Here is a 27,409-nt window from a genome sequence, read left to right as displayed (position 1 = left end):
GTGGCACAGACTGGACCACTGTGATCCAAGGGCCTTGACTGCCTGCTTTTTGGACGTAGGCCATCAGGCTTTCCCCCCCTAGAATGCCACTGATATTCTTATAACAAGTAAACTCTCATTGGCATTATACATACATGCTCTGTAATAAAGAATATTTTTAAAAAGTAAAAAAATATTTAAAAATTTTTCTCTGACACCTATATTCACTGTAAACAAGTCATATCTGACTCATTCCATAAATAGCATTTTTGAAAACCAGTATTGAGAAATCTAGGACAAATAGAGAAGCTAGGGTATCAAAATAGTAAACAAATTTACTTCTAAAAGTGAGATTGACTCTAATTATTAAGACACCAAATGACATATTATCTAATCCTCTTCTGATATATGCATCGATTTTATTCAAAATAATCACATAATTTTAAAAGAAAAATTTCCTAAAATACTTACAACAAAAGGTTACCCTAGTGTCATTAACATCACTAATTCCAGAAAGGCTGTCTTCTACATTAGTATGGCCTTAGTTTAAAGGAAATATTCAAAACATTCTACAGCTGCTACAGATTCATTTCAAAAAGTTGTAAAAGAAAAGAAAAAAGGCATTCTATTTATCTTCCATGATAAATGGTGCTACTGATAACTTTACTTGGTAAAACTTCAGTTACTTTGGTGATTTTTACAGTTGTGAAAATAAACAACACATGTATAATAAATACATGTGTATATATATATATATGTATATACATACACACACACACGTCAGTCTAATGGCTTGCATTGGAGACCACAGAGTTGCATTTTGTTAAACCCAAGTTGAACAGAGTTGAATTGAGGTTAATACAGAGAAAGGCGTGCTCTGGGTGTGTTGTCCTCTGTAGTTCTTGCAGCATCAGATGAATGGTAAAGAGTTCAAAGAGTTTCCTATTACTCCTGAAAGAGAATGGGTACATGACTTTTATTACACTTACACAAGGAGATCACATAGGTAAAAATATGAAGAAATGTTTATCTGTTTTTAAAAATAGTTGAGGGAATGGGTGACTAAAGGATTATGATAAGGAGACAAACAAAACAGTTTTTAAGATATGCTTGAAATGCAAAAATACTTGAAGAAGAATGAAGAGTTTATAATCCTGAACACTGCACTGGGTTATCGATTCTATTTGCTCTGTTCACTACAATAGAGTTTCAGAAACAAAAGGAAGCAAAAATTAATGGTCTTATTTTAAGTAATTTGAGCTTCTTTTTAAATCTTTTTATTGGGGGCTTGTACAACTCATCACAATCCATCCATTGATCCATTGTGTCAAGCACATTTATACATTTTTTGTCATCATTCTCAAAACATTTGCTTTCCATTTGAGCCCTTGATATCAGCTCATTTTTTACCTCCCTCCCCGCTCCCCCTTCATGAACCTTTGATAACTTATAAATTATTATTATTTTGTCATATCCTACACTGTCTGATGTCTCCCTTCACCCAATTTTCTGTTGTCCATCACCCAGGGAGGAGGTTGCCTGCAGATCCTTGCAATTGGTTCCCCCTTTCCACCCAACCCTCTCTTCACCCTCCTGGTATTGCCAATCTCACCACTGGTCCTGAAAGGATCATCTGTCCTGGATTCCCTGTGTTTCCAGTTCCTATCTGTACTAGTGCACATCCTCTGGTCTAGCCAGATTTGTAAGGTAGAATTGGGATCATGACAGTGGGTAGGTGGGGGAAGCATTTAGGAACTAGAGGAAAGTCGTATGCTTCATCGTTGCTACATCACCACCCTGACTGGCTTGTCTCCTCCGACACCCTTCTGTAAGGGGATGTCCAGTAGTCTTTAAATGGGCTTTGGGTCTCTACTCCGCACTCCACCCCTCATTCCCAATGATATGATTTTTTTGTTCTGATGATGCCTGATACCTAATCCTTTCAACACCTCATGATCACACAGGCTGGTGTGCTTCTTCCATGTGGGCTTTGTTGCTTCTGAGCTAGATGGCCACCTTTAAGACACCAGATGCTATATCTTTTGATAGCTGGGCATCATCAGCTTTCTTTACCACATTTGTTCATGCACCTGCTTAGTCTTCAGCGATCGTGTTGGGTAGGTGAGCATCATGGAATGCCAGTTTAAGACAACAAAGTGTTCTTGCATTGAGGGAGTACTTGAGTGGAGACCCAATGTCCATCTGCTACCTTAATACTAAACCTATAAATATGTGCACATAAATCTATTTCCCCATCCTCATATATAAATATATTTACATATGTACATGCCTTTATAAATGCCCTTTGGCTCCTAGTTCTTTCCTCTACTTCCTTTTACTTTCCTCTTGTCCCGCTGTCATGCTCAGCTGTCATTTTGGTTTTAGTAATTTCTCTCGGTTACATTACCCTTGATCAAGCCTAAAAGGCTTCCTCACTACCGATTTTGGATCACTTGTTCCCTTGTCATACTTTGAGCTTTTTAAAGTGGTACAATATTGTAGCTTACAAAATAAAAATTACAAATGTTGTTTCTCAAACCCAGTCAGAAAATTAGTATTTAATCAGGTATAATTTTACCTTAGTTCCATGATGATACTGTTGGATAGGGACTAGACTACTAACCACAAGTTTAGAGGTTCAAATCCATCAGTCCCACCTCAAAAGAATGAAGAGCCTCTCAGTGCGACTGTTCCTATAAAGATTCACAGCTTCGGAAACCCTACAAAGGATCCTGTGAGTCAGAATCAACTCATTGACAGAGGGTTGTGTTTTGGTATCTAGGTGTATTCGCCTCTTGGGAGAAATTATCAAATAATCTTATGTGCCATCTTTGGTAGTTACATAATCTGGTGTCAACTTGAAACTATTAAGACTGAAGGGATGGAGTTTAGCCTGTCAGTCAAGTTACAGCTTGATGACCTCATTGGGAGGCTCAACAGAAATAAGCAGCTCACTAGAGGCCTGATACACTCACTCCCTTCAACATATTGCTGCTGACAACCCACATGGAGCCATGCTGATGGCAGCTGGAGCCCTGGAGCTGGAGGAGCTACATGGAGACCCATGCCACCACTGGATCCACAAGACTTTGCATCACGGGCCTGTGATCTTCCATTGCATGTTTTGCGTGAGTCTAAAAAGGAATTTATGGACTGGTCTCAGACATATGGGCTAATATTGGACTTACGAACTTGATCTGCATTGGGCTGGGATGATTTCTTAAAATACAATTACTCTTTCATATTAATCTCTTTCTTATACAAATATGAGTTTCTATAAATTTGTTTCACTAGTCAACCTGGACTAACACACTATGCACTTAATGAAAAATAATTTATATCTTTTTGGCTTTAAATATTCATTTTAAGACTTAAACTTCAAGTATTCCAAACACTCACATCAAGCTTTGCTACTGTTATTTATTTAAGTCTAAAACAATCTGATTGGATTTTCTTGAAAGTGAAAGCAAGATAGATCATGGAATGTCCTTTTCGATACTGAATGCAACTCCATTCCTCTGGACTGTGTCATTTCCAGCATAGTAAACCATGATTTTCTGATGAAAAGTGGCCAATACCAGTCCATTTCAGCTTACCAGTCCATTTCAGCTCACGAACACGTAGGATTATAGACCTTTACATGTTCCAATTCATTTTTGTTGACTTCCAATTTTTCTAGTTTCATCTTTTGTACATTCCAAGTTCTGAATGTTAATACAATTTTGAAGGTGTTTCTTCTCACCTTGAGTTGTGCCCCATCAGCAAATGAAGATGATGAAGGCTCCATTGTCACAGGCTTTTACGCCACTCACATCACCCCGGCTAAGTATCCCTTGAGAGAACAACTCCTCCCCGGTTACATTCTGAGTGACTTCCTACTCAAGGGGCGCATCATCTGGTACTATCTCGGATAATGTTCTGCTACCATTCATCAGGCTTTCAGTGTCTGACAATGTTTCCACGCTACGCACGAGGGTTTTCAGCAGCTACTTCCTCCAAAGTGGGCGGCCAAATGCTTCTTCATAGTCTGCTGGCATGTGAAATACTAGTGACAGTTTCCAGTACCACAGGAACACACAAGCCACCACAGTACGACAAACATAACAAACTAACAACTAGGATTCAAATTTATGCACCAATCACGATAGCTAGTGATGAAGAAATTGAAGGATTCTACCAATGACTTTAGTCTGAAATTCATAGAACATGTATTCAAGATACATTGATAATTATGGGTGATTGGAATGCACAAGTTGTACCCAAGAAAGAAGAAACAGTATTGGAAAATATAGTATTGGTGATAGAAATGAAGCTGGAGATTATAGGATAGAATTTTGTGAGAACAACTACTTGTTCATAACAAGTACCTCTTTTTTTTAGCAACACAAATGGTGACTACACATATAGATTTCTCCAGCTGGAATACACAGTAATCAAACTGAGTATATCTGTGGGAAGAGATCATGGAAAATCTCAAATATTAGCAGCTAAAAACAGGCCAGTGGCTGACTGTGGAACAGACCATTAATTTCTCATATATGTGCAAGTTCAGGTTGAAGCTGAAGAAAATGAAAACAAACCCCTGAGAGCCAAGACATGACCTTGAGTCTCTGCCACCTGTATTTCAAGAACATCTCAAGAACAGATTTGACGCATTGAAAATTAATGACAAAAGACCCGATGAGCTGTGGGAAGACATTAAGAACATCACCCATGAAGAAAGCAAAAGGTCATTAAAAAGGCAGGAAAGATCAAGATGTCAGAGGACACTCTGAAACTTGCTCTTAATTATAGATTGGCTAAGGCAAATTGGAAATACGTTGAAGTCAAACAGCTGAGAAGAAAATTTCAAAGGACAGCTGAAAAATACAAAGTAAAATATTACAATGAAATGTACAAAGACCTAGAATTAAATAACCAAAAAGGAATAACACACTCAGCATATCTTACTGAAAAAAAACAAGAAAAAAATCCAAGCCTCAAGTTACACTCCTGGGCAAAATACTGAAGGATGGATAAAGCATCCGGAGAAGATGGAAAAATGTGCCGAGTTAGTGTGCCTACAAGAACTGGTCGACATTCAACCATGTCAAGAGCAGCCTATGAGCAAGAACCAATGGCAGAGGAAGAGAGAAGTTCAAGTGGCACAGGAAGTATTGGTCAAGAATAAGGTTAGGAATTGTCAGCATACCCACTGAGAAGATTCAACAAGCCGAGGAAGCTCTAAAGGCCCTCATTCATCTCTGCCAGGAAGTTCAGAAGGCAGCTACTTGGGCAACTGACTGAAGAGACCCCTATTTGTACCCATTCCAAGGGACAGCGACCCAACAGAACGCCCAAGTTATAGAACAGTGTCACTGATATCGCGCACAAGTAAAAGCTTGCTTTAGACAGGGAGCTGCGAGAGGCTCGGGGCAGATTCAGAAAAGGATGTAGAACACAGGGTATCACTGCTGATGTTAGATGGATCTTGGGTGAAGGCAGATACTACTAGAAAGAAATTCACTTGTGTTTTATTGACTATGCCACGGCGTTGATTGTAACAAACTGTAGATAGCCTTGAGAAAAATGGGGCGTCTAGAACACTTAATTGTCCTCGTGTGAACTTGCACATGATTACATAACCTCACTCGAGGGAAATGAATAACAAAGGTGTCGGTGAATGGATACATTGGATGGTATAAGATATGGCAACAAAAAAATAATAATATATTCCTGGGAATTGGGGGAGGGGATAAAAGGGAGCTGATATCAAAGAGTTCAAGAAGAAAGAAAACGGTGGCAGTAATTGTACAACTATGCTTGATGTCATTGAATTATGGATGGTTATAATGTCTGTAAGAGCTGCCAATTAAATAATGAAAGGGGAGAAAAAGAAGAAGACTGAAGGACTGAAGTTCTAAAGCATTTCCTCTTGCTCGGTCCACCATCAATGCTCATGCAAGCAGCAATCAAGAGATGAAGAAACTCTGCACTGAATATATCTGCCGCACAAGACCTCTTGAGAGGACTGAAAAGAAAGGATGCTACTTCGCGGACGACCAAGGTGTGCTGACCCACGCCAGGGTATTCCCACTGCCCCAGATGGATGTGAAAAGATGGACATTGAAAAGGGAAGACCATGGAAGAATTCATGCATTTGAATCGTGGTTCTGGAGAAGAACATTTAAAGTACCATGGACTGCTAAAAGAACAAAATCCTCACCACTGGAACCATTGGTAACGTCATGATAAATGGAGAAGAGGTTGAAGTTGTCAAGGATTTCATCTTGCTGAGTTCCACACTCAATGCTCATGGAAACAGCAGACAAGAGATCAAAAGATGAAATTGCATTAGGTAAATCAGCTGCAGAAACATCTTTAGAATACTGAAGAGCAAGGAGGTTACTTTGAAGACTCAGGTGTGCTTGGCCCAAATCATGGTATTCTCCATTGCAACCTATTAAAATATTAGGGAATACCAATGAACAAACAAATCTGTTTTGGAAAAGTTATGGACAGAGTGCTCCTGAGAGGCAAGGATAGTTAAGATTTCGTCTTTCATATTTTGGGCTTGTTGTCAGGAGAGACCAGTCCCTGGAGAAGGATAGCATGCTTAGTAAAGGAAAGGGGCAGTGAAAATCCACAAGATGGATTGACATGGTGGCTGCAACAATGGGTTCAAGACCGGGAACAACTGTGGAGCCGGCACAGGACTGGGCAGTACTTCATTACACTACGCACCGGGTGGCTACGGGTTGGAACCTGAGCAATGGCACCTAACTGCAACAAAAACAAAAGCTACAGGAAAGGAAAATATTTTGGTTCAAATATATACTTGTACTTCGGCACAACTTTAAAAATAAATTCTATGAATTAAATCCTAAGAAGGACTAAAATCTATGTGATGTTATTGCAGCTTCAGTTACTACAGGGTAAAGTGCAACAGGAACGATTGAGAATTAACTGATTTCAAATCAGGAGAATCACTGTACATATAGTCAGCAAGAAAAGAACATGAATTGATAAGTTAAATCGTTAATAGACCAAAACTAAGCAATTGATGAGTTGAGTATGAGATTAAAATTTGACAATAATTTTAATGATTCAAAATACAATATATAACCCCATCCCAGGGGGGTGGGCAACAGAAAAGTAGGTGAAGAGAGAGCAGTTGGTCTAAGACATGAAAAAAAATTATATATTCTCAAGGGAGGGAGAGTAGGGGAGGGGAGAAATGAGCTGATACCAAGGACTCAAGTAGAAAGAAAATGTTTTGAAAATGAAGATGGAAAACATATGTACAAATGTGCTTGACACAATGGATAGATGGGTGGATGGATTATGATAAGAACTGTAAGAGCCCCCAATGAAATGATTTTTTTTAAATGTATGCTTTGCGCATTGTGCCCTTTTGAGATCTATCTTTAAAAGATCCAATTGACAAGAGCAACTCAAAAGGCTTGACAGGTACGCAGAGGGCAATGAGCTTAAGCTGCCTGGGGAGAATCAAAGGAGAAGAGGGGCGTGGCGATGGGTGTGCAACTCAAAGTTCATAATCAATGTCTCTGCCCTGTACACGCAGAAACTAGTGAATTGTTGTATGTTCTACTGTGTGTATTCTCAATAAGAACACAAGAAAATATTCTTTAAATCTATGTCCTTGATTTAAAAATTAGCTATACCAATGTTGACTGAGAAGAATGGGAAGAGAAGAGCTATTAAAGAAAACCCTCGACTCTCATGGTAAAAATCCAATTTAATAGCAGTAGCACACTCATAATAGTTCACTAAAAATAAGCCTGGTAGGACAGATGACTCCTCCAGAACCAGTGATGAGAGTGGCGATGCCTGGAGGGTGGAGAGACTGTGGGGTAGTAAGGGGGAACTGATTACAGGAATCTACACATAGCCTCCTCCCTGGGGGAGGGACAGCAGTGAAGAGGGCAGGGGGAGCCGGCAGACAGAGTAACATATGACAAAATAATAATAATAATAATATATGAATGATGAAGGGTTCATGAGGTAGGGGGAGTGGGGAGGGAGGGGGGAAATGAGCGGCAGATATTAAGGGCTCAAGTGGAAGGCAAATGTTTTGAGAATGATGATGGCAACGAATGTACATATGTTCTTGACACAATGGATGTATGTATGGATTGTGATAAGAATTGTATGAACCCCCAATAAAATGATTTTAAAAAAATAAGCCGGGTTAGCAAAATGACTAAATTCTTTTCTGTCTGTGTTATTCTCCTTACCTAAATTCATTTTAGTGGATAAAACAAGGTCTGCAAGAAAAACCCCACAAAGCCCTGTCATTATCTTTACCTTCACCTGTCACTTTCAAAATACCAATGTGCGATGATTTCTTCTGATAGCCTTACTTGGTTGCTAAAAATAGTTTTGAGTTTTATTTATGGTATGTCGTTCGCAAAGTTCATTTAATTGAACTAAACTGCAGAATCCAATAGATGCTCCACAATTAACACTCCTATTTTAGTCTGTCACGAAGTATGTGATTTTAATAAGTATTAGTATCCAAAAGTCTTCATTTCCAACCCCTGTGTTTAGTATCGCTTTATTAATGCTCAAGGGGACTAGTTTGGGGTTTAGAAAGGATCACAGTAAGACAGCTTTTAATTAAAAAACAAAACATAAGTACAAAACTCTTACCTGATTTTGGAAAGTTTCTGTAAAATAATGCTGAGCTTTTCCAGTATCTGAAGGTCCAGTTTCGGGGTGCGAAGGAGCACGGAGCAGGTGCGGAAGAAGAAAGTGTTGCTGCAGGCTTCCAGAAAAGGCTGCAGAGACTCTGCAAAACAAAGGCCAGAGCTGCTGAGGAGGCTGCACGGAAATGCGGCCAGACTGCCCGCGTATTTCTAACCATGGACTTGGCTCTCATTTACCGCACTCTCAAACCTTCACACTGAAGATATTCTACTTGGACATGCTAAACCTCCATTAGCTCCTGTCACAGAATGTAAATCACAGATAAGGTGTCTCTCCCCCGATCGGGCAGGAAACAGCAGGAGCCCCCGTTCGAAAGCACAGAGGAAAGCTTCCATAAGTTCATAACCACGAGTTACGTTTTAAAAATGAACTATAAATTTTTTGTAAGAATAGTTAGTATATTAGAACAACAGCAACAAAAAAATTCTTCCATTTACTAATGATAACATATATCAATGATGGCTGGGGGTGGGCTTTTTTAAGCATAAAAGCAAAAGGGCACAGATGCCAGAAGGAAACAATGGAAAGATGTAACAATCTTTTTAATGTCAAATTTAAATAAATGATTGCTCATATTAAAGTTCACAAGGGTCGCCCGCCCGATTCATAACAGTAGCAAAATTACAGTGATGAAATAACAACGAAAATAATTGTATGGTTGGGGAGTCACCACATGAGGAACTGTATTAAAGGGTCGAGGCATTAGGAAGGTTGAGAACCACTGCATTACTAAGAGTGTCACAATGCAGCTGATCAAGAATGGCCAGAAAATCACAGCCTTCCTACTCAGCAATGGTTGCCTGAATGTCACTGAGGGTAACATCAAGTTCTGGTTGCTGGGTTTGGTCACAAAGGTCATGGCATCAGTGACGTTCCTGGAATCTGCTGTCCGGTTGTCAAACAAGCCAACTGGTCTCTTCTGGCCTGACACAAAGGAAGAAGGAAAGGTCAAGGCCATAAGTTCTGACGTTGAAAATGTGTAGTAGTAGATTTTCTTTTCCAGAAAACAAACTAAGAAACAAAAGGGAGCAGATTTTTTACACACTGAATACGGATGACAAGACACTTGTTGAGCTGTAGGATGACACAAGGCCCATCATATAGGAAAAACACAAAAGGTTATTTTAAAAGACAGGAAAGAAAGAAAAGACAAAAGTGAATGTCGGAAGAGACTCTGAAACTTGCTCTTATTCATAAAGTAGCTAAACCAAAGGGAAGAAATGATCAAGTAAAAAAGCTGAAAACGTGAGAGGGCAGCTTAAAAAGATTGAGTATTATAATATACATGCAAATTACTGCAAACAGAAAGCCAAAAGGAAGAACGTGATCAACATATCTCAAGCTGAAGTCATTGAAAACAAGTAAAAGAGCTGAATGGAAAAGTTCAAAGGGCTGGTTCAGAAGACAATGTAGTCTGCTACTGAAACATGCAAGCACCTGGCGCTAGAAAGCCAAAGAAGAACACACTGAGCGTGTGTCAAACTGAAAGAAGTGAAAGAAAAATTTCCAAGTCTCAAGTAGAAATACTGAAGCGTTCTCTGGGTAAAATACTGAATGATGCAAGAAGCATGAAAAGAAAGTGGAAGGAATACACAGAGTCACTGTACCACAAAGAACTGATGGACAGTCAACCATTTCAGGAGGTTACATAAGATGAAGAACCAATGGGGCTGAAGAAAGACGTTGAGGCTGCACTGACCGGATTAGCCAAAAACAAGGCGATAAGAACTGACAGATGGCCAATCAAAGTTTTTCAACAATGAAGCACTCACTGGCTATGCCAAGAAATTTGAAAGGCTACTTGGCCAGCCAATTAGGTTGCTATTTGTGTACATTCCAAAGAACGGCAACCCACCAGAACACCGAAATTTTCTGAATAATATCATTAACATCACATGCAAGAAAAGCCCGCTGCAGAGAATCCAACACGGGTGGCAATCCATCAATAGAGAGCTGCTGGAGGTTCAGGCCTGACTCGGAAGTGAACGTGGCTGTCAGATGGATCTTGGCAGAAAGCAGGGAATAACAGGAAAATGTTTACTTATGCTTTATTGACTATACAAATAAAGGCATTCCACTGTGTGGTTCAAAACCACCCAGAGGTAACACTGGGAAGAATGAGAGTTAGAGAACATCATATTGTGCTCATGCAGAACCTGCACATGGAACAAGAGGCCGCCTTCAAACAGAACAAAGGAATATGGCAGGGTTTAAAATCGAGAAAGATGTGTATCAAGGTTGTATCCTTCCACCACACTTATTCAATCTGTATGCTGAGCAAATAATCGAAGAAGCGAAACTATATGAAGAACTTCCGCCTCAGGATTGGAGGAAGGCTTAACAACCTGTTAAATGAAGATGGCATAGCCTTGTTGCTGAAAGGGCTTGAAGCACTCTTGAAAATCAAAGGATGCAGCCTTCAGTATAGCTTGCACCTCAGTGTAAAGAAAACCCAAATCTTCACAAAGAGAGGAAAGACGAAAATTGTTAAGAATTTACTTTTTCTTGGATTCACAGTCAATGCTCATGGAAGCAGCAGGCAAGAAATCAGACAATGTTTTGCACCAGAAACTCTGTTGTACAAGATCTTTTTAATGTGTCAAAGAATAAAGATCTCACTTTGAGGACTAGGGTGCACCTGACCCAAGTTATGGTATTTTCAATTGCCTCCTATGCAAGTGAAAATTGGACAATGAATAAGGAAGATCACAAAATAAATTAATGCCTTTGAACTACAGTGTTGGCAACAAATATTGAAAGTAACACACACACTATCCAAAAAAGCAACAGATTGGTCTTGGAAGAAGTACAATCCGCATGCTCCTTACGAGTGAGGAGGCAAGACTCTGTGTCACATACATTGTACGCCTTGTTGGGAAAGACTAATCCATGAAAAAGGACACCCTACCTCATGCAGTAAAGGGTCAGCCAAAAAAAGGAGGAATGTGAAGGAGATGGATTAACCCAGTGGTTGCAACAATGGTCCCAAACCATTGTGAGGCCGGCCCGGGCCGTGCAGTACATAGGAGACAACTCAGTGACACTGAACAACAGCAGCACACACAGCAATGAAAGGCTGCAAGAGACTCAAAAGCAAAGCAAAGCAAAACATAAGCACTGAATGTGAGGGTAAGTCTCCTCGTAACATACTTGTCAAATAACTACTGTTTTAAAAAGCTCTTATAAAAATGGACCTATCGCTTTCCGTAACAAGCAGAGAACACAGACAAGCAGTTCACAATAGGTTATAAAGGATCACAGATGAGGAGGTGGACAAGTTAGAAGAAGCTCCTTCCTTTGCTGACAAAACTGGAAAAAGGCACAGCAGCCTGGAGACTAATTGTTGGTTCCTGAGAACGTTGAACAAAGAATTTCCAAATTACTTAGCAATTGCAGGAATAGAAATGGATACTTGTAAACAATGTTTACTACAGTCAAAAGAACAACCTAATGCATACCACCAAATATATGGAAAAGAACATGTGTTTCACACACGATGGGATACTACTCAGCCATGCAGAGAAATGAAGTCCTGGTGCCTGTTACTAACTACATCGATGGACCTTGAAAGCATGCTGAATGAAATGAGCCGCTCACAAAAGGGCAAATATGTGAATGCAACACACCGGCATGAACCAGAGAACCAATAGAGAGGTCTGCGAAGCCGGCCCCAAACCCAACTATGTGGACACCTCCCGCCACCCTCCAGAATGCACTTCAGAGGACAGCACTGAAGCTACAGTTTGGGGAGAGGGGCGCGTCTGATCAGAGCACGCGGGAGAAATGAAGAGGGAAGGAGAGAGAGTGGAGCACACCCTGGCCCACCAAGCCCTGAGGACGATACTCCTGCTCAGAGCAGCCAATGCACACAGAGGACCATAGGGCTAGTCCTACCATGAGACACAGACACGACGTCCCTCACAGACCCACAGTGCTACAGCGGACAACACTGGGACACAATGCGCGAACTGTGCCCGATCTGACCTCACCACACTGGGGTGAAACAATAAGGGCGTACAACAGAGCAGCAAGGGGAGCAAACAATGAAGACCTCAGGATGTGTCAGTCTGGCTGGACTAGAGAAACAAACCCACAGAAACTCACAAGTGTATAAGAGAGAGTTTTATATAAAGGGTAATTGTACATTAAGAAAGCATCCCAACCCAGTCCAGTCCAAGCCCACAAGTCTGATATTAGCCCGTAAGTCCGGTACCAATCTATAAAGTCCTCCTCAGACTCACAAAATACATGCAATAACACTGAATGTAGGATGATCACAGGCCAGTGGGTAGAATGTCTTTGGATCCAGTGGCGTTGTAAACATCTCAGTGCTGGCAGGGGTCTCTATGTGGCTTCTCCGGCTTCAGAGGTCTGGTTGCCTCAAGGTAAGTCCACGTGACTTCTCCACCTCAGGCACTAGTGTAGTTCCTTGTGTCTTGTCAGCTTCAGTGTCTCCCAGGGAATAAGCAGAGAGTGTCTCCCATCTCCAAGGAGGAAATCAGGATTTCCCAGAATTCTCAGGAGAAGGCCATAAGCACACAGAGGCCTCGCTTTGCTTTGTCTTTTTGTGCTTACTATTGTCTCCTCATGTCTATCTAGATAAGACAGGCGGGATAAACAATCAGGAGGAGAAAACAATGGGACTGATGGTTCTGAGGGACAAGGAGAAGGAGAGGCCAGGGAAAACAAAACAAAGTGGGAGTTACCAAACCCAGGGACAAGGAAACAAGTGATCTAAAATCGATGGCGAGGAGGCTGTAGGATTCCTGGTGGGGCTTAATCAAGGGCTATGTAACCAAGAGAAATTACTGAAACCCGAATGGAGGTCAAACATGATGGTGGGACAAGAGAAAAGTAAAAGGAAATAGACAAAAGAACAAGGAGGTAGGACATTTATAGAGGTCTAAACACAGACATGGACATATGTAAATGTATTTATATATGATGAAAGGGAACTAGATCTATGTCCAAATATTTATACGTTAAGTTTTACAGTAGCAGATGGACACTGGGCCTCTACTCAAGTACTCTCTCAATGCAAGAACACTTTGTTGTGATCACCCCACATTCTGTGATGCACACCTTCCCAACATGATCACTGAAGACAAAATGGGTGCATAAGCAAAAAAAAGCTGATGGTGCTTGGTTATCAAAAGATATAGCATCTGGGGTCTTAAAGGCAAACAAGCAGGCATCTAGCTGAGAAGCAGCAAAGCCAACCTGGAAGAAGCACACCAGCCTGTGTGATCATGAGGTGTCAATGGGATCAGGTATCAGGCATCAAAGATCCAGAACAAAAAAATCATATCAGTGTGAATAAGGGGGAGAGTGAAGTGGAGATGCAAAGCCAATCTGTAGACAATTGAACATCCTTACAGAAGGGTCACAAGGAAGAGACGAGTCAGTCAGGGTGCAGTATAGCACCAATAAACATACAACTTTCCTCTAGTTCTTTAATGCTCTCCCCAACCCTCACTATCATGATTCTACCTAAAAAACCCGACTAGACCAGAGCATGTGCACAGGTACAGATAAGCGCTCACAACACAGGGAATCCAGGACAGATAAACCCCTCAGGAACAATAATGAGAGTAGCAATTCCAGGAGGAAAATGGGAAGGTGGGAGGAGAGAGGGGGAACCCATCACAATGATCTACATATAACCCTTTCCCAGAGGGACTGACAACAGAAAAGGGGGTGAAGGGAGACAGTGGTCAAGTGTAAGACATGAAAAACAATAATTTATAAATTATCAAGGGTTCATGAGGGAGGAGAGAGGGAAAAATGAGGAGGTGATCTCAAGGTCTCAAGGAAAAAGAAAATATTTTGAAAATGATGATGGCAACATATGTACAAATGTGCTTGACACGATGGATGGTTGGATTGTCATAAGAGCTGTAAGAACCCCCAATAAAATAATTTAAAAATTAATAATAATAAGAAGAACTTGGCAAATATGTATCAGGAACCTTAAAAGTGTATATTCACTTTGACTCAGCAATCCTGCCTCTAACACAGGCAAACTTTGTAAAAATAATAAAATACTAAAATCTCTGTTAGGGTAGTTCTGTACTGATTATAAAACGGTATAAAATGTTGCTGAAATTGTACATCATTATGTTGGAATATAAGGGAATTTTGAGGCAACAAAAAAAAACATCAAAGAAAGATACTGAGTTTCAGCTATCTTTAAATGAGTTAAATTCCTCGGAATAAACCATTGCCATTCAGTCTTTTTAAATTCATAGCTACCCTACAGTACAGGACAGACAAGCCCCAAAGGCATCCAAAGGCTCTAATCTTTACAGAGCATACAGCTGAATCTCAGACCACGAGCTTAAACCCTGCATCGCCAGGAAAACTCACCTGCATAAACCTCTGTAAAACTCAGGAGCTCCCAATCAGGTCAAAGTGTTATATATTATCATGTGATCTTCCTTTTAGACCCAGTTTAAAGGAGGGAGGGAGGGAGGGAGAGATGGTGAGAGAGAGAGAGAGGGAGAAAAAGAGAGAGAGAGATACATGTGGATTAAGCACGTGGTAAATTCGCTCTGATCACAGACCAGGGATGTTAGCCTTGCGAGCATGCAGAATGCAGTGGAAAATGGATTGTTGCAGATGCAGTTATGTTAAAATTTAGCACCTTATCATCTTATCTCCTTTATGATCTATTGGTTTGTTCTAGTTTTTAATATATTCTGCTTTTTAATTGAGGTTTTTATGTTTTGCTATTGTTAGGTTTTGTTGTTTGGTTTAAATGTTTGCTTGTATATGAAATCTGGGATAGGTAAATCTATAAAGATAGTAACTGAATTGATGGTTCCTTGGGAGGGGAGGTTGGGGGGAAATGAGGAGTTAATAACAATGAGTACGAGAATGAAGAAAATGTTCTAAAATAAATAAATGTAGATAAACAGGTCAAGATAAATCTATAAGTATATATATTTGTGTATGTATATATCTCTTTATTTGAAATCCAGAAATAGGAGTTAGGAATTATAAATGCCATAAAAATATGACAGCTTTGCTTCCACTGTACTTCTTGAATCCATAAGCACAGCTTGAAAGACTTATGTGTGGGTATCTTAATAGTCTACTGATTAAGAACAACTATGAAAGCAACAAAGTCTAACATAAATAAATAAGTTCAGAGGAACATTCTGACGATTGAAAATTCAAAATTACATGTGCTAGTTACAGAGCATGACACAGAAACCATACGCCCATTACATACAGTCATGCAGTAGAAAGAAAAGGCAAGCTCATTCCTTTTACAACAGTAGTCTGCATATGGGTGGTCTTGACTTAGTTTGCCATATGATACTCCGTAATTAAGATTAGCTATAGCATGAGCAGCTGACAGAAATTATTAGTATGGATACACTTCTTGTGAAATATGTTTTGTTTTGTTTTGGAAATATACTTTTGTTGTCGGGTGCTGCCAAGCTAGTGTTGACTCGCAGCGACATTAAGTGCAACAGAACGAACGTCGTCCGGTCCCGCGCCATCCTCACAATTGCCCAGTGCAATACGTCATTTGAAGTCCTCGCTGCTGCTTCCCTGGGCATTGAGCACGGAGCCGAGTGAAATGAAATTCTTGACAACTTCAGTCTTCTCTCTCTTCTCACGATGCTGTTATTAGTCCAGTTATGAGGACGTTTGCTTTCTGTATGCTGAGTTGTACCCCATACCGAAGGCTCTGCTCTTTAATCGGGAAATATTTCAAGTCCTCTTCACTTTCAGCAAGCAAGTTTGAATAGCAAAAGCTGTTAATAAGTCTTCCACTAATCCTGATGTTGCATATTCTCCTTCATGTAGTCCAGTTTCTCTTATTCTTTGCTCAGTTTACAGATCGAAAGAGTATGGCGAAGAGATACAGCTCCAACATACATCTTTCCAGATTTTAAACCATGAGATATATAGGATACTATAAAAGCTTGTGCCTCATGGTGATGATAGATAAGCTGCTCTTTGACTCAGTAAAGTAGGAACTGTTGTGAGGTACATGCTTCCATTTATTACTCGAAAGTCAAAATAAGACATTATAGTCGACATGCGTATGTACATATACTCAAGGTGCTGGTAGCGCCGTAGTTAATAGGCTTGGCAGCTAACCAAGGGGTCAAGGGTTCAAATCCACATGCTCCTCTGTAGGAGAAAAGACATGGCAGTCAGCTTTCATAAAGATCATAGCCTTGAAAATTCTGGGGGAAGTTCGATTCTGTCCACTATAGGTGCTATAGGGTTTCTATGAGCCCAAATTAACTTGGCAGCAATAGGTTTTAGATAGATAGATAGATAGATAGATAGATAGATAGATGGATGCTAGAGATATCAGCCAAAATTTTATTAAAGACTGAAAATTTAGGTTACAGATACAGCATACATAGTCTACAAATAACATTGAAAATGTAGTCATTAAATTAGTGCAACTTTCTTAAACAACTGTCAACAGTTTTCTACTTTGGATCTGAGACATATGACTTCAGTACACTGGGAACGAGACAGTAATTATGTTCCGAGGCTAGCAGAACTAAAATCAGTAGGCAAAGAACAATCATAAGTCATTACCAGAGAGATCATTCATTGATTGTTCTTAAATACCTGCAAGCTGAAAAACCAACATTTTCCATTTAAAAGCCTACAATCAATAAGAAAATGATATTGCTTGCTTGTACTGCAAAACGAGAGACCGTGTGTGTTCATTTATATACTCTACCTACAAATCAGGTCTTCACATGAACAAAACACCTGGATTTAAAGATTATCACAAAAATCTCCAGGGAAAATCCTAAACATTGTCAGATAGCAGGTTAATGGAATGACCTGATGGAACAAACTCCAGCTGAGCTGAATTAACATTTTCATCCGTTGGGAAGTTGGCCACACCTAGAACGAGGTTTGCCATCAGTCGACATTCCACCTTATTTGAAATGAGGAAACCACTCACACACTTGAGTTTTTCCCATAGCTTTGTCCTTATAAGCTGTATGCAACATCACAACAGTTTCTGTGGCATTGTTCCTGAGCAGGACACAAAATTTCACAGCCGCACACTGTTCTCTTCAATCGGCCATCACAATAAACAAGGTTCGAGCAAAACTGCTTTCATGAAAAAATGCACTGTGACCAGAGAGCACCTTCCCAGGCAACACCACTGGGTGCACTAACTCAGAGCGAGCTGCTTGATGCTCGCCTAGCAGGGAAAATGTGTATTACTTACTATGAAAGTTCTGCCCCGCCTAGCCCAGTGCAATTCCGATTGTTATTGTTTGGGGTGTGTTTTTTATTGGGGGGGGGACCACCTCATACGGCAACATATTAAAAACGCAAAGAAGTTGCTGGTTTGATTTCTAATATCTCTTAAATTTGTGAAATAAAAATTCTGAGGTTGTATATGTTCTGCTAAATTTATATGGCTGAAATAATGCCATTTAAACATTTCATCTATAGTAGTTTTCCAATAAACTGTATTTTTTTTTAAACTGTATTTTTTAAAAGCATAGAATTTCAAGTTGAATAAACATGAACAGTCTCTTCCCCACTGTCAGCAAGTCTGTTCCGACCTTATGTAGGCTTTCCGAGGCTGTCAATCTTTATGAGAGCGGACAGCTTCCTTTTCCTCCAGAGGAGCTATTGGTGAGTTTGAACCACCAACCTTGCCATGATCAGTCCACATTTCCCCCTACGGTACTACGAGGGCTCTAAACTGACATAGCACAAGAGGAAAATACGTGAGGACCTACAGTGCATGTCACACTGGATGAATCACAGAGCATGAATGACATGTCTTCACTGATTTCTACATCAAATTGATGAGATAAATATTCTGGAGAGAATTTCTCTCTTCTAATACTTAGTAACATGGATCAAAAACTGTTTTTTTTTTAAAAGCCTTACCTGCAAAAGCCTGAACACAAACAGAAAGTGGCAAAACTCAGTGTCATAAACTTAAAAATACGAATGGCAAATATCCTGGGGTGGAAACAGAAAATTCTAAAGAAGACTAATGAGAAGTAGGGGCTGGCTCCCAGTGCACTGTGACAACCCTCTCCCCATGTAGATACACTGGTGGAGTTGATCAAATATTAAGAATTCTTAGGATATCCTCCAACTTAGAGAAGAACCAACTAAGGGCTATTACCATCTTTTCACTCTTCTGACTGGAGGGCAGAGCCATTTAAACATAATGGACCAGGCCTGCGCATTACACTGGAGAGCCAGCTGGAAGTCCAACAGATTTCTCCACAAGAAAAGATTCTCACACTTCCCACCTTCCTAAATGAGTAAAACACATCCAAATAAGACATTTAGCAAAAATCTCAGAAATGAGAACACAGTCCTTGTTAACGCCACCGACTATAAAAAGGAGGGAAAAGAGCAGCAGCAACATAGTTTGTGTTAAGGAGACTAGCTCTCAAACGATAGCTCCAGAGAGAGACAGACAGAAGTATGGACTGCAGAAGGCCCTCACGCTCCGTCAGGACATACAGAAAGTCTGCAGGGAACAGAAACAGCATGGCAACCTGGAAAACAGAGTCCAGGCATCAATTATTCAATGAAAAGGAGAGGCAGGAAGCACATACAGCGTGCCAAATTAAAAGGACATCATTCAAAGCACAGGAGACACTTTCCAGAGGAGTTTTGTGTTCTAGAATAATCTAATAAGAACCTGGCTAGGCAATACGCTAATACATCCAAGACAAGAGTCTGAACAACGGGATGAGGTGACACACCAACAGGCAGAGAGAGAAAATGCAAAAAGCACTGTTAAAGAGCAAATAAATTGCAGACATCAAGAAATAGAAATGATATAGCTGGAAACAGATGATCATTAAAAACCTGGAACCGATTACAAGGATCTACATGTGACCTCCTCCCTGGGGGACAGACAACACAAAAGGGGGTGAAGGGAGAAGCCAGATAGGGCAAGATATGACAAAGCAATAATCTATAAATTATCAAGGACTCATGAGGGAGGGGGGTGCGGGGAGGGAGGGGAAAAAAGAGGACTTGATGCACAGGGCTTAAGTGGAGAGCAAATGCTTTGAAAATGATTAGGGCAAAGAATGTACAGCTGTGCTTCATAAAATTGATGTATGTATATGTATGGATTGTTATAAGAGCTGTATGAGTCCCTAATAAAATGTTAAAAAAAAAAACAAAACTTCCACCTGAAACCAGAGAATAAACCACCAGAATAAGACAAAAAATTAACAAAACCTGGAATAATTCCATATGCTATGGGATAACCTGGTTAATTCCTTATGCTATGGAATAAACATAGCAGAGATAAGAGCAACTACACAGAAACTAAGCAACAGAAGATCATGAAGAATTTCCCGAACAAGGATAATTGGTGTGCCAAATAGGAAAAAAAATTATGACATTGATCAGAAATTTTATTTGAAATAAAGAGCCAAATCTGCATATTGAATGAGCACAATCATAACTCAAGGAAAACCTGACGTGAATATTCAATACCAACAGAGGTGTCAGCAAGGAACTGTGGGGGTGCAAACCACACCGGTGACACTGGGTGGGGACGGCGGGGGGACGACAACAGTGATAGTCTGTGCAGCTTCAGATTTTTTAGCAAAAATATTCCTAGAGCGAATGAAAACAACACCACATTTTTGGTGAGTCCAGTGCACAGGTATCAACAGAGCTACAAGGCTGAGACTGGAAGCCAAGTGACTCTTTGAGTCTTCCCATGTGTTCCAGTCAGAGCTCTCATGTAGAACCACTTCCAGGAACACATGGGACTCCATGATTTTATCTGCGTGTGCTACAAGCCTGCTTCTTCTGTTTCTGTGTGTTTACTAGGCTCCGGTTTTGTCAAATTTTCACCATTTTAGCTAAAATACAATGGTAATTAATATTTGTGAACTGTACCAATAATTTTTTTCAGCATGAAGCTGTATTTAAAGGAAAAGGAGGGAAAACATTAAAAAGACTTCCACTTGGATGTTAATATCATAATAAGGAATTATAATTCCATGTAGAAAGACTTCACAAAAGTAATTTACAACTATACTCACTACATTTATCCCAACAATTTTATTGGCACATAATTTACATGTTGTACAATTCAATATTCAATTGTTCAATCATATCAAGGAGAAATGTACAATCATTTTTTGAGCATTACCCCCTTTTGATTTATAGGTTAAATCGTCTTTAAAATGAGTTGTGTAAGAATGAGGGGGGCAGAAGCAGAGACCCCAAACCCATATGTAGATAATAGGACATCTCCTCACAGAAGGGTCACAAGGAAGGGATGAGTCAACCAGGGAGCAGTATAGATAGCACCGATGAAACACAGTATTTGTCTGGTTCTTTGAGGCTTCCTTACCCCCCAGTATCAAGACCCCAGTCTTGCCTTTCAGTTCTGGCTAGACCAGAGCATGTACACTGATACAGATATGAGCTCACGACACATAGAATCCAGGTCAGATAAACCCCTCAAGAAATTGGGTAATTGTCATCTTTGGATCACACAAGCAGGTGTGCTTCTTCCCTGTGGACTTAGTTGACTCCTCACTTACATGGCTGCTTCTTTGAATACAAACCTTTAAGACCAGACACTATTCCGGCTAGATAGACAGCTGGGCACCATCTACTTTCTTCACCCCTTTGCCACAGTACCCAATCTTCAGTGATCATTTCATGAAGGTGAGTATTGCACAGGGCCATGATGTAAGAACTGATTGTTCTTAAGTAGAAGCTAGGACTTAAGTGTGAGCCCAAAACCCATTTCTGGATGAATATATTTGTTGTTGTTGTTTTTTAATTTGCTGTAACTTGGGAGTTAATATATATGTCATATCACTCCATAATTAAATCATGTCAGACCTAATTATACAATTGCTTCCCTAATCAGTCTCCAAACATACTTTTCCTTCCTGGATTTGACATCAGCTCCCTCTTATCTCCCCTCCACTCTAAAATTCCCCATTTCACTCCAACCGTTGTTATATTTGCTTTCCCTGGGTCATCATTTAATACAAAACAAAGAAACACAAAACACAGCTTCATGACAGTGAGCCCTCAATGGCGATGCACCTCTGAGATAAACACTGATATAAACAAGAATAAGCAAGATAGAACAGAATAGCTGCCACAGGAATGCTGGAATAATACACATCTTAACACAGCCTACAGGTCCTCATGATGAAAACTTATGAAAAGCATTACTAAGGATTCTGTCCAAGTTTGTGTGGGACAGGGGTAGGGGAGTGGAGAGGGGCATTGGTAGTGACATCATGAGTTATCCCACTTAATAACACCGACTCTAGTGACGTTATTGAACACCAAGATAGAGCCTGGTTAAATTGTTGTTGTTGTTAAGTGCCATCGAATCGGTTCTGACCCACAGAAACCCCGTGAACAACAGAACAAAACACTACACAATCCTGTGCCATCCTCACAATCACGGCTCTGTTTAAGCTCATGGTTGCAGCCACAGTGTCAGTACATCTTATTGAGATCTTCCTCTTTTTTGCTGACTCTCTCCTCTAGTTACACTGCTGAACTCCAAAGACAAACTATTCACCAGCTACCCAAGCAAAATAGTGAGTCACCTTGAAAGGAGGGAAAAGAAGGCTGCCCTCTGACTTCTCTGCAGCGACAGTGAATGCCTGAAGACCAAGAAGCAATGTTTACAAAGGGATGAATGAATGAAAACGGTGACCTAAACAGTCTATACCCAGTTAGCATCCGTTTAAGTATAAAAGCCACAGGCCAAAGATGGCATGGCCCAGAAGCCCTCGTACTTCTAAAAAGGAGGGGGGCTGGGTATAGGACAAAAGGGAATGAAGCGATCATTCAAAATGCAGGGCACAGAGATGGAAAGGTCGAAGTAAAAACACTGGTCTTGAGCAGTGGATATAATTAAATACAAAACTTCAATAAAGGAAAATAACGAGAAAAACTAGTAGAAAGTACCTTTATATACTGTGATCACAGACAGAATATATAAGCTGTGACACTATAAAAATACTAACAACCAAAAAACGCGGGAAAGTGTAGGAAGGAGAAATGGAACACGTACCAGTGCCAATGGCTTACGCGCTCGCGCCTAGAGGCCAGCCGGCACCGTCTACCACGCAAACATGGTATTAAAACACAAACTCAGGGATTGGAACCTTCAGATTTTTTTATTTTATGACTCACATTCATTTCATGTTTCATCTGTTAGCTTAATTAAATAGCATATAGTAAGCTCCTATGTCTATAAAATAGTTCCAGCCATCTCAACCTTTTGCTATCTTTTCAACAGAACAGACGCAGAGAAAGATGTTTCCGTGTGTAACCGAAACAACACCGTTCTCCCTGAGTCGCTGGAAGTCCCTGCAGGACCAACTAGCAGGGCCCCACCGGGTTACGGAGGCGGTCGGTCACGGGCAAGGAAACTAACCGTCGCGCTTCCCTCGCGCGCAGGGCTGCCTGACTGGTGGATTCAAACACTAACCGTCGTTTGCACCCAAGCTCGCAACCACTCCACCAGCAAGGTTCCTCACCTCACCTGAACAGGGTTCTTTCTAACAGATAAAATGTCTGGCAATTTTTAAAAAGACATTGTAATGTACCTTCTTTGGTTGAATTTTTAATGAGCACATTCCATCTGTCTAGGAGAAGGCTCCAACAAAACTCGGAATGTTTTTAAAGTAAAAATGAAATCTACTCCAAAAATAAAGTATAAATGGTTAGCTTAGAAAATTTGTTTATGCATATTTTCAGTCAAAACTCACTGCCGTTGAGATGATTCCAACTCATAGCAACCCTACAGCAAAGCATAACTGCTCTCTAGGGTTTCCGAGGCCGTAAGTCTCTGCGGGAACAGAAAGCCTCATCTTTGCCCCACAGAGCTGCTGGCAGGTTCAAATGCAGCCCACTGTGTAACCCACTACGCCACCAGGGCTCAGTCAGGGTTGCAAAAAACCTAACGTGTGGTGGCTTAATGAAATATACTTGACTTCATCTTCATGCTACAACCTGAGTCAAAGACTCTGAAAAAGTCAAAAGCAAGGAGAGCAAGATGTAGGGACAGGGCCCATTTTCTCTATGTCCTCTGTGGAAAAAGCAAAACATTCCTCAAGAGACGTCCAACTTCCACCTCAATTACAACAAGTCTGTCCTATGGCTACACCGGACTAAGAAAGGGTCAAACAGAAAGATTTTAGTCTCTAGAATGGAAGCTGATGAGGGAGAAGAGTCATGAATGATCATGGATAATCCACGGGATCTTCCACAATGTCTGAATTAACTCTTAAAAACCATTTTTTCAATGCTTCTATCAAGTCATAATATTTGACCTACGCTCCTATCATTAGCTTGATGGAGAATTTTCATGTCTTCAACTTGATAAAAATTACCCAAAGACACAGTCAATCACAACTACATGTTACTTTCAGTAGCAAGTATGAAAAAAAAGGGGTGGCGCTAATGAGATAGTTTATTGTGCCAGCCTGGCAGATAAACACAAGTGGGATTAATTGAAGGGCAGAAGAGATCAATGGCTCGGTGAGCCTCACCTTTCTTGTCTCGTGCTCTTTGATCATCGGACCAGTGTGTGGCTGCCTTGCTTGTTCTGTGCCTCAATTTACAGGCTACACTACCTGTGGGACGCCTAGCCAGTGGGCTGTGTTGCTGTAAGCTGAGGCCCCTTTAAGACCACACGATTGGAATGTACATGTCTTGAGCTGGGGACTGACAGTTGGTGACCTGGCTGACAGTTGGTGACCTGCTTTTCTGTTTGCTGCCTGTGCTGGGATAGCCTAGCTCTCTCTACAGAGGACTACCCGGTGGCCCTCAAGACTTGAAGGACTGACAGTGTCTCACAACTCTCTCACGGGAGTGAGTCACACTGAGCCATTTGTACTGCTTTATAATTTAACTGTTCACTTCTTATATTATATACCTGTTTATAATTCAACTGTTCATTTCTTGTGTTATATATCTATCTTTATAAATATATATTTATATAATTATCAGCAAACTGGTTTTATCTCTCTAGAGAACCCTGTCTAACACAGCTACTGACTCCCTACATCCAGATTATATTAATATAAACATTCACTAAAATGCGGTATTACTGTGAAACTTTAAAAACAAAACAAACCCCCAGGAGGATGAATAACAGAAAAGTGGGTGAAGAGAGACAATGGACATTGTAAGACATGAAATAACAATAAGAATATAAAGAAATAACAATAATATATAATTGGTGCTCACTTCGGCAGCACATATACTAAAATTGGAATGATACAGAGATTAGCATGGCCCCTGCACAAGGATGACACGCAAATTCGTGAAGAGTTCCATATGAAAAAAAAAAAATATATATATATATATATATATAATTGATCAAGGATCCAAAAAGCTGGGAAGGTGGTAGACAGAGGGGGGGTGGGGAGAGAAGCTGATACCAAGGGCTCAAGTAGAAAGAAATTGTTTTGAAAATGTTGATGGCAACAAACATTCAAATGTGCTTAAAACTATTGAATGATGGATTGTTATAAAATTCATGAGTCCTCCAATGACAAGAGGAAAGTAAAAGGAAATAGAGGAAAGAACTAAGAGGCAAAGGGCATTTATAGAGCACTAAATACAGGCATGTACATATATGTAAATATATTTATATATGACTGGGGAAATAGATCTATGTACATATATTTATAGGTTTAGTATTAAGGTAGCAGATGGACATTGGGCCTCTACTCAAGTACTCCCTCAACACAAGAACACTTTGTTCTATTAAACTGGCATTCCATGATGCTCACCTTCCCGACACAATCACTGAAGACAAAGCGGTTGAATAAGCAAAAGTGGTGAAGAAAGCTGATGGTGCCCGGCTATCAAAAGATATAGCATCTGGGGTCTGAAAGGCTTGAAGGTAAACAAGCGGCCATCTAGCTCAGAAGCAACAAAGCCTACATGGAAGAAGCACACCAGCCTGTGAAATCACAAGGTGCTGACGGGATCAGGCATCCAAGACCCAATGCAAAAAAATCATAATGTGAATGAGGGGGTAGTACAGAGTAGAAGTCCAAAGCCAATCTGTAGTCAATTGGACATCCAGTTACCAAAGGGTCGTTGGGAGAAGACGGGTCAGTCATGGTGCAGTATAACACAGATGAAACATACAGCTTTCCTCTGGTTCTTTAATACTTCCTCCCCCCATTATCATGACCCTAATTCTACCTTGCAAATCTGGCTAGACCAGAGCAGGTACATGGGCACACATAATAGCTGGAAACACAAAGAATACAGGACAGTTAAACTCCTCGGGACCAATACTAGCCATACTAGTAGGGGAAGGGGAAGGTGGGGGGAGAAAGAGGAAACAGATCACAATGACCTACCTATAATCCCCTCGCAGGGAGATGGACAACAGACAGGGGGTAAAGGGAGGCATTGGACAGTGTGAGAATGAAAAAATAATAATTTAAAATTATCAAGGGTTCATGAGGGAGGGACTGGGAAGAAAGGGAAAAAATGAGGAGCTGATACCAAGGACTCAAGTAGAAAGCAAATATTTTGAGAATAATGAGGGCAACAAATGTACAAATGTGCTTGACACAGTGGATGGATGTATGGCTTGTGATAGAGTTGTACAAGCACCAATAAAATGATTTTTTTTAAAAAAGAAAGAAAATGATGATGGCAGCATACGTACAAATATGCTTGACACAGTGGATGGATGGACGGACTGCCAAAAGAACAAACAGATCTGTCTTGGAAGAAGTACAACCAGAATGCTCCTTAGAAGTAAGGATGGTGAGACTTCATCTCACGTGCTCTGGACATGTTGTCAGGAGAGATCAGTCCCTAGAGATTGACAATCTGCTTGGTAAAGTAGAGAAGCAGCGAAAAGGGGGAAGGTCCTCGACAAGATGCTTTGACCCAGTGGGTGCAACAATGGACCAAACATAAGAACAACTGTGAGATGGCGCAGAAGCAGGCGGCGTTTCATCCTGGCGGACGCAGGGTTGCTATGCATCGCCCCTCACTATAGGGGTGCCATCAGGGAAATTCACTGGATGAATTACTGAACAGTTGGGTTTATGTAGACTGAGCATGGAGAATGAGTCTTTGGTCTATAAAGGTGAAAATCTCTCAAATAAACTGTATTTAAATTTTATTCTTTTTATATTCCTAATTGATTGGGGAATTTTTACATCTGAGTGGGACTATGCCAATAAAGCCAAGGACATAAACAGAAGGAAGCAATAAATATTTCATTAATTTGTAATCTATATTTTGAACAAGCTGGACCCATGCTTTTCCGTCCCATACCTCCACAAATACACACAAACGTCTTTATTTTAGTCTTTTCCTATCTCTTAAAATTCACTAAGCTGCAATACTGACTCAAATGTTTAGTCTAGTTCGGCGCAGCTACTACAAATACCTCTTTTCATCAGCCTCTCCCTCATTCTCTCAACTCCATCTACTGAAGTGGGAGGATGAGGGTCATGGAGCAGGTAGCTGTTCATCCCCACTATACAGTCTGAAGAGGAAGATTTGTCTCACTCTCAATTTGGAATCCTATTGGCTATGAGATTAGGTATAAGGAAGCCCTTTCAACGTCCTGTTACAATAACCAAACATCTCTTCAACACTCCATAGATGAAAGACCCAGTTTTGGACTAGTGATGCTAACAACTGAGGGATTTAAAATCTTATCCCAAAAAAGTTAGAGAAGGCAGAGCAGAAG

The 27,409-nt window shown here is 40.5% G+C and overlaps 1 protein-coding gene and 1 non-coding gene across 2 annotated transcripts in view; one reads left to right on the top strand and one right to left on the bottom strand.

Annotated features, from left to right (window-relative positions):
* Positions 1-336: 336 nt before the first annotated feature.
* CCDC138 (coiled-coil domain containing 138) overlaps positions 337-27,409 on the bottom strand; it is a 90,696-nt gene continuing 63,623 nt past the window's right edge. The window contains exons 14-15 of the mRNA XM_075563362.1: positions 8,632-8,770; positions 337-930 (exon numbers count right to left, since the gene is read on the bottom strand). Coding sequence (XP_075419477.1) covers positions 765-930; positions 8,632-8,770 — 305 coding nt within the window. The 3' untranslated portion in view covers positions 337-764. The remainder of the gene's footprint in view (positions 931-8,631; positions 8,771-27,409) is intronic.
* Positions 24,917-25,020, top strand: LOC142461918 (U6 spliceosomal RNA). Its single transcript, XR_012787086.1, has one exon. It is a non-coding gene; the product is annotated as a U6 spliceosomal RNA (small nuclear RNA).

Source organism: Tenrec ecaudatus, chromosome 11 (genome assembly GCF_050624435.1).
Source record: "Tenrec ecaudatus isolate mTenEca1 chromosome 11, mTenEca1.hap1, whole genome shotgun sequence".
In the NCBI taxonomy this organism is placed as follows: Eukaryota; Metazoa; Chordata; class Mammalia; order Afrosoricida; family Tenrecidae; genus Tenrec; species Tenrec ecaudatus.
Note: the sequence above shows the minus strand (reverse complement) of the source record. Positions and strands in the feature narration are given on the sequence as shown.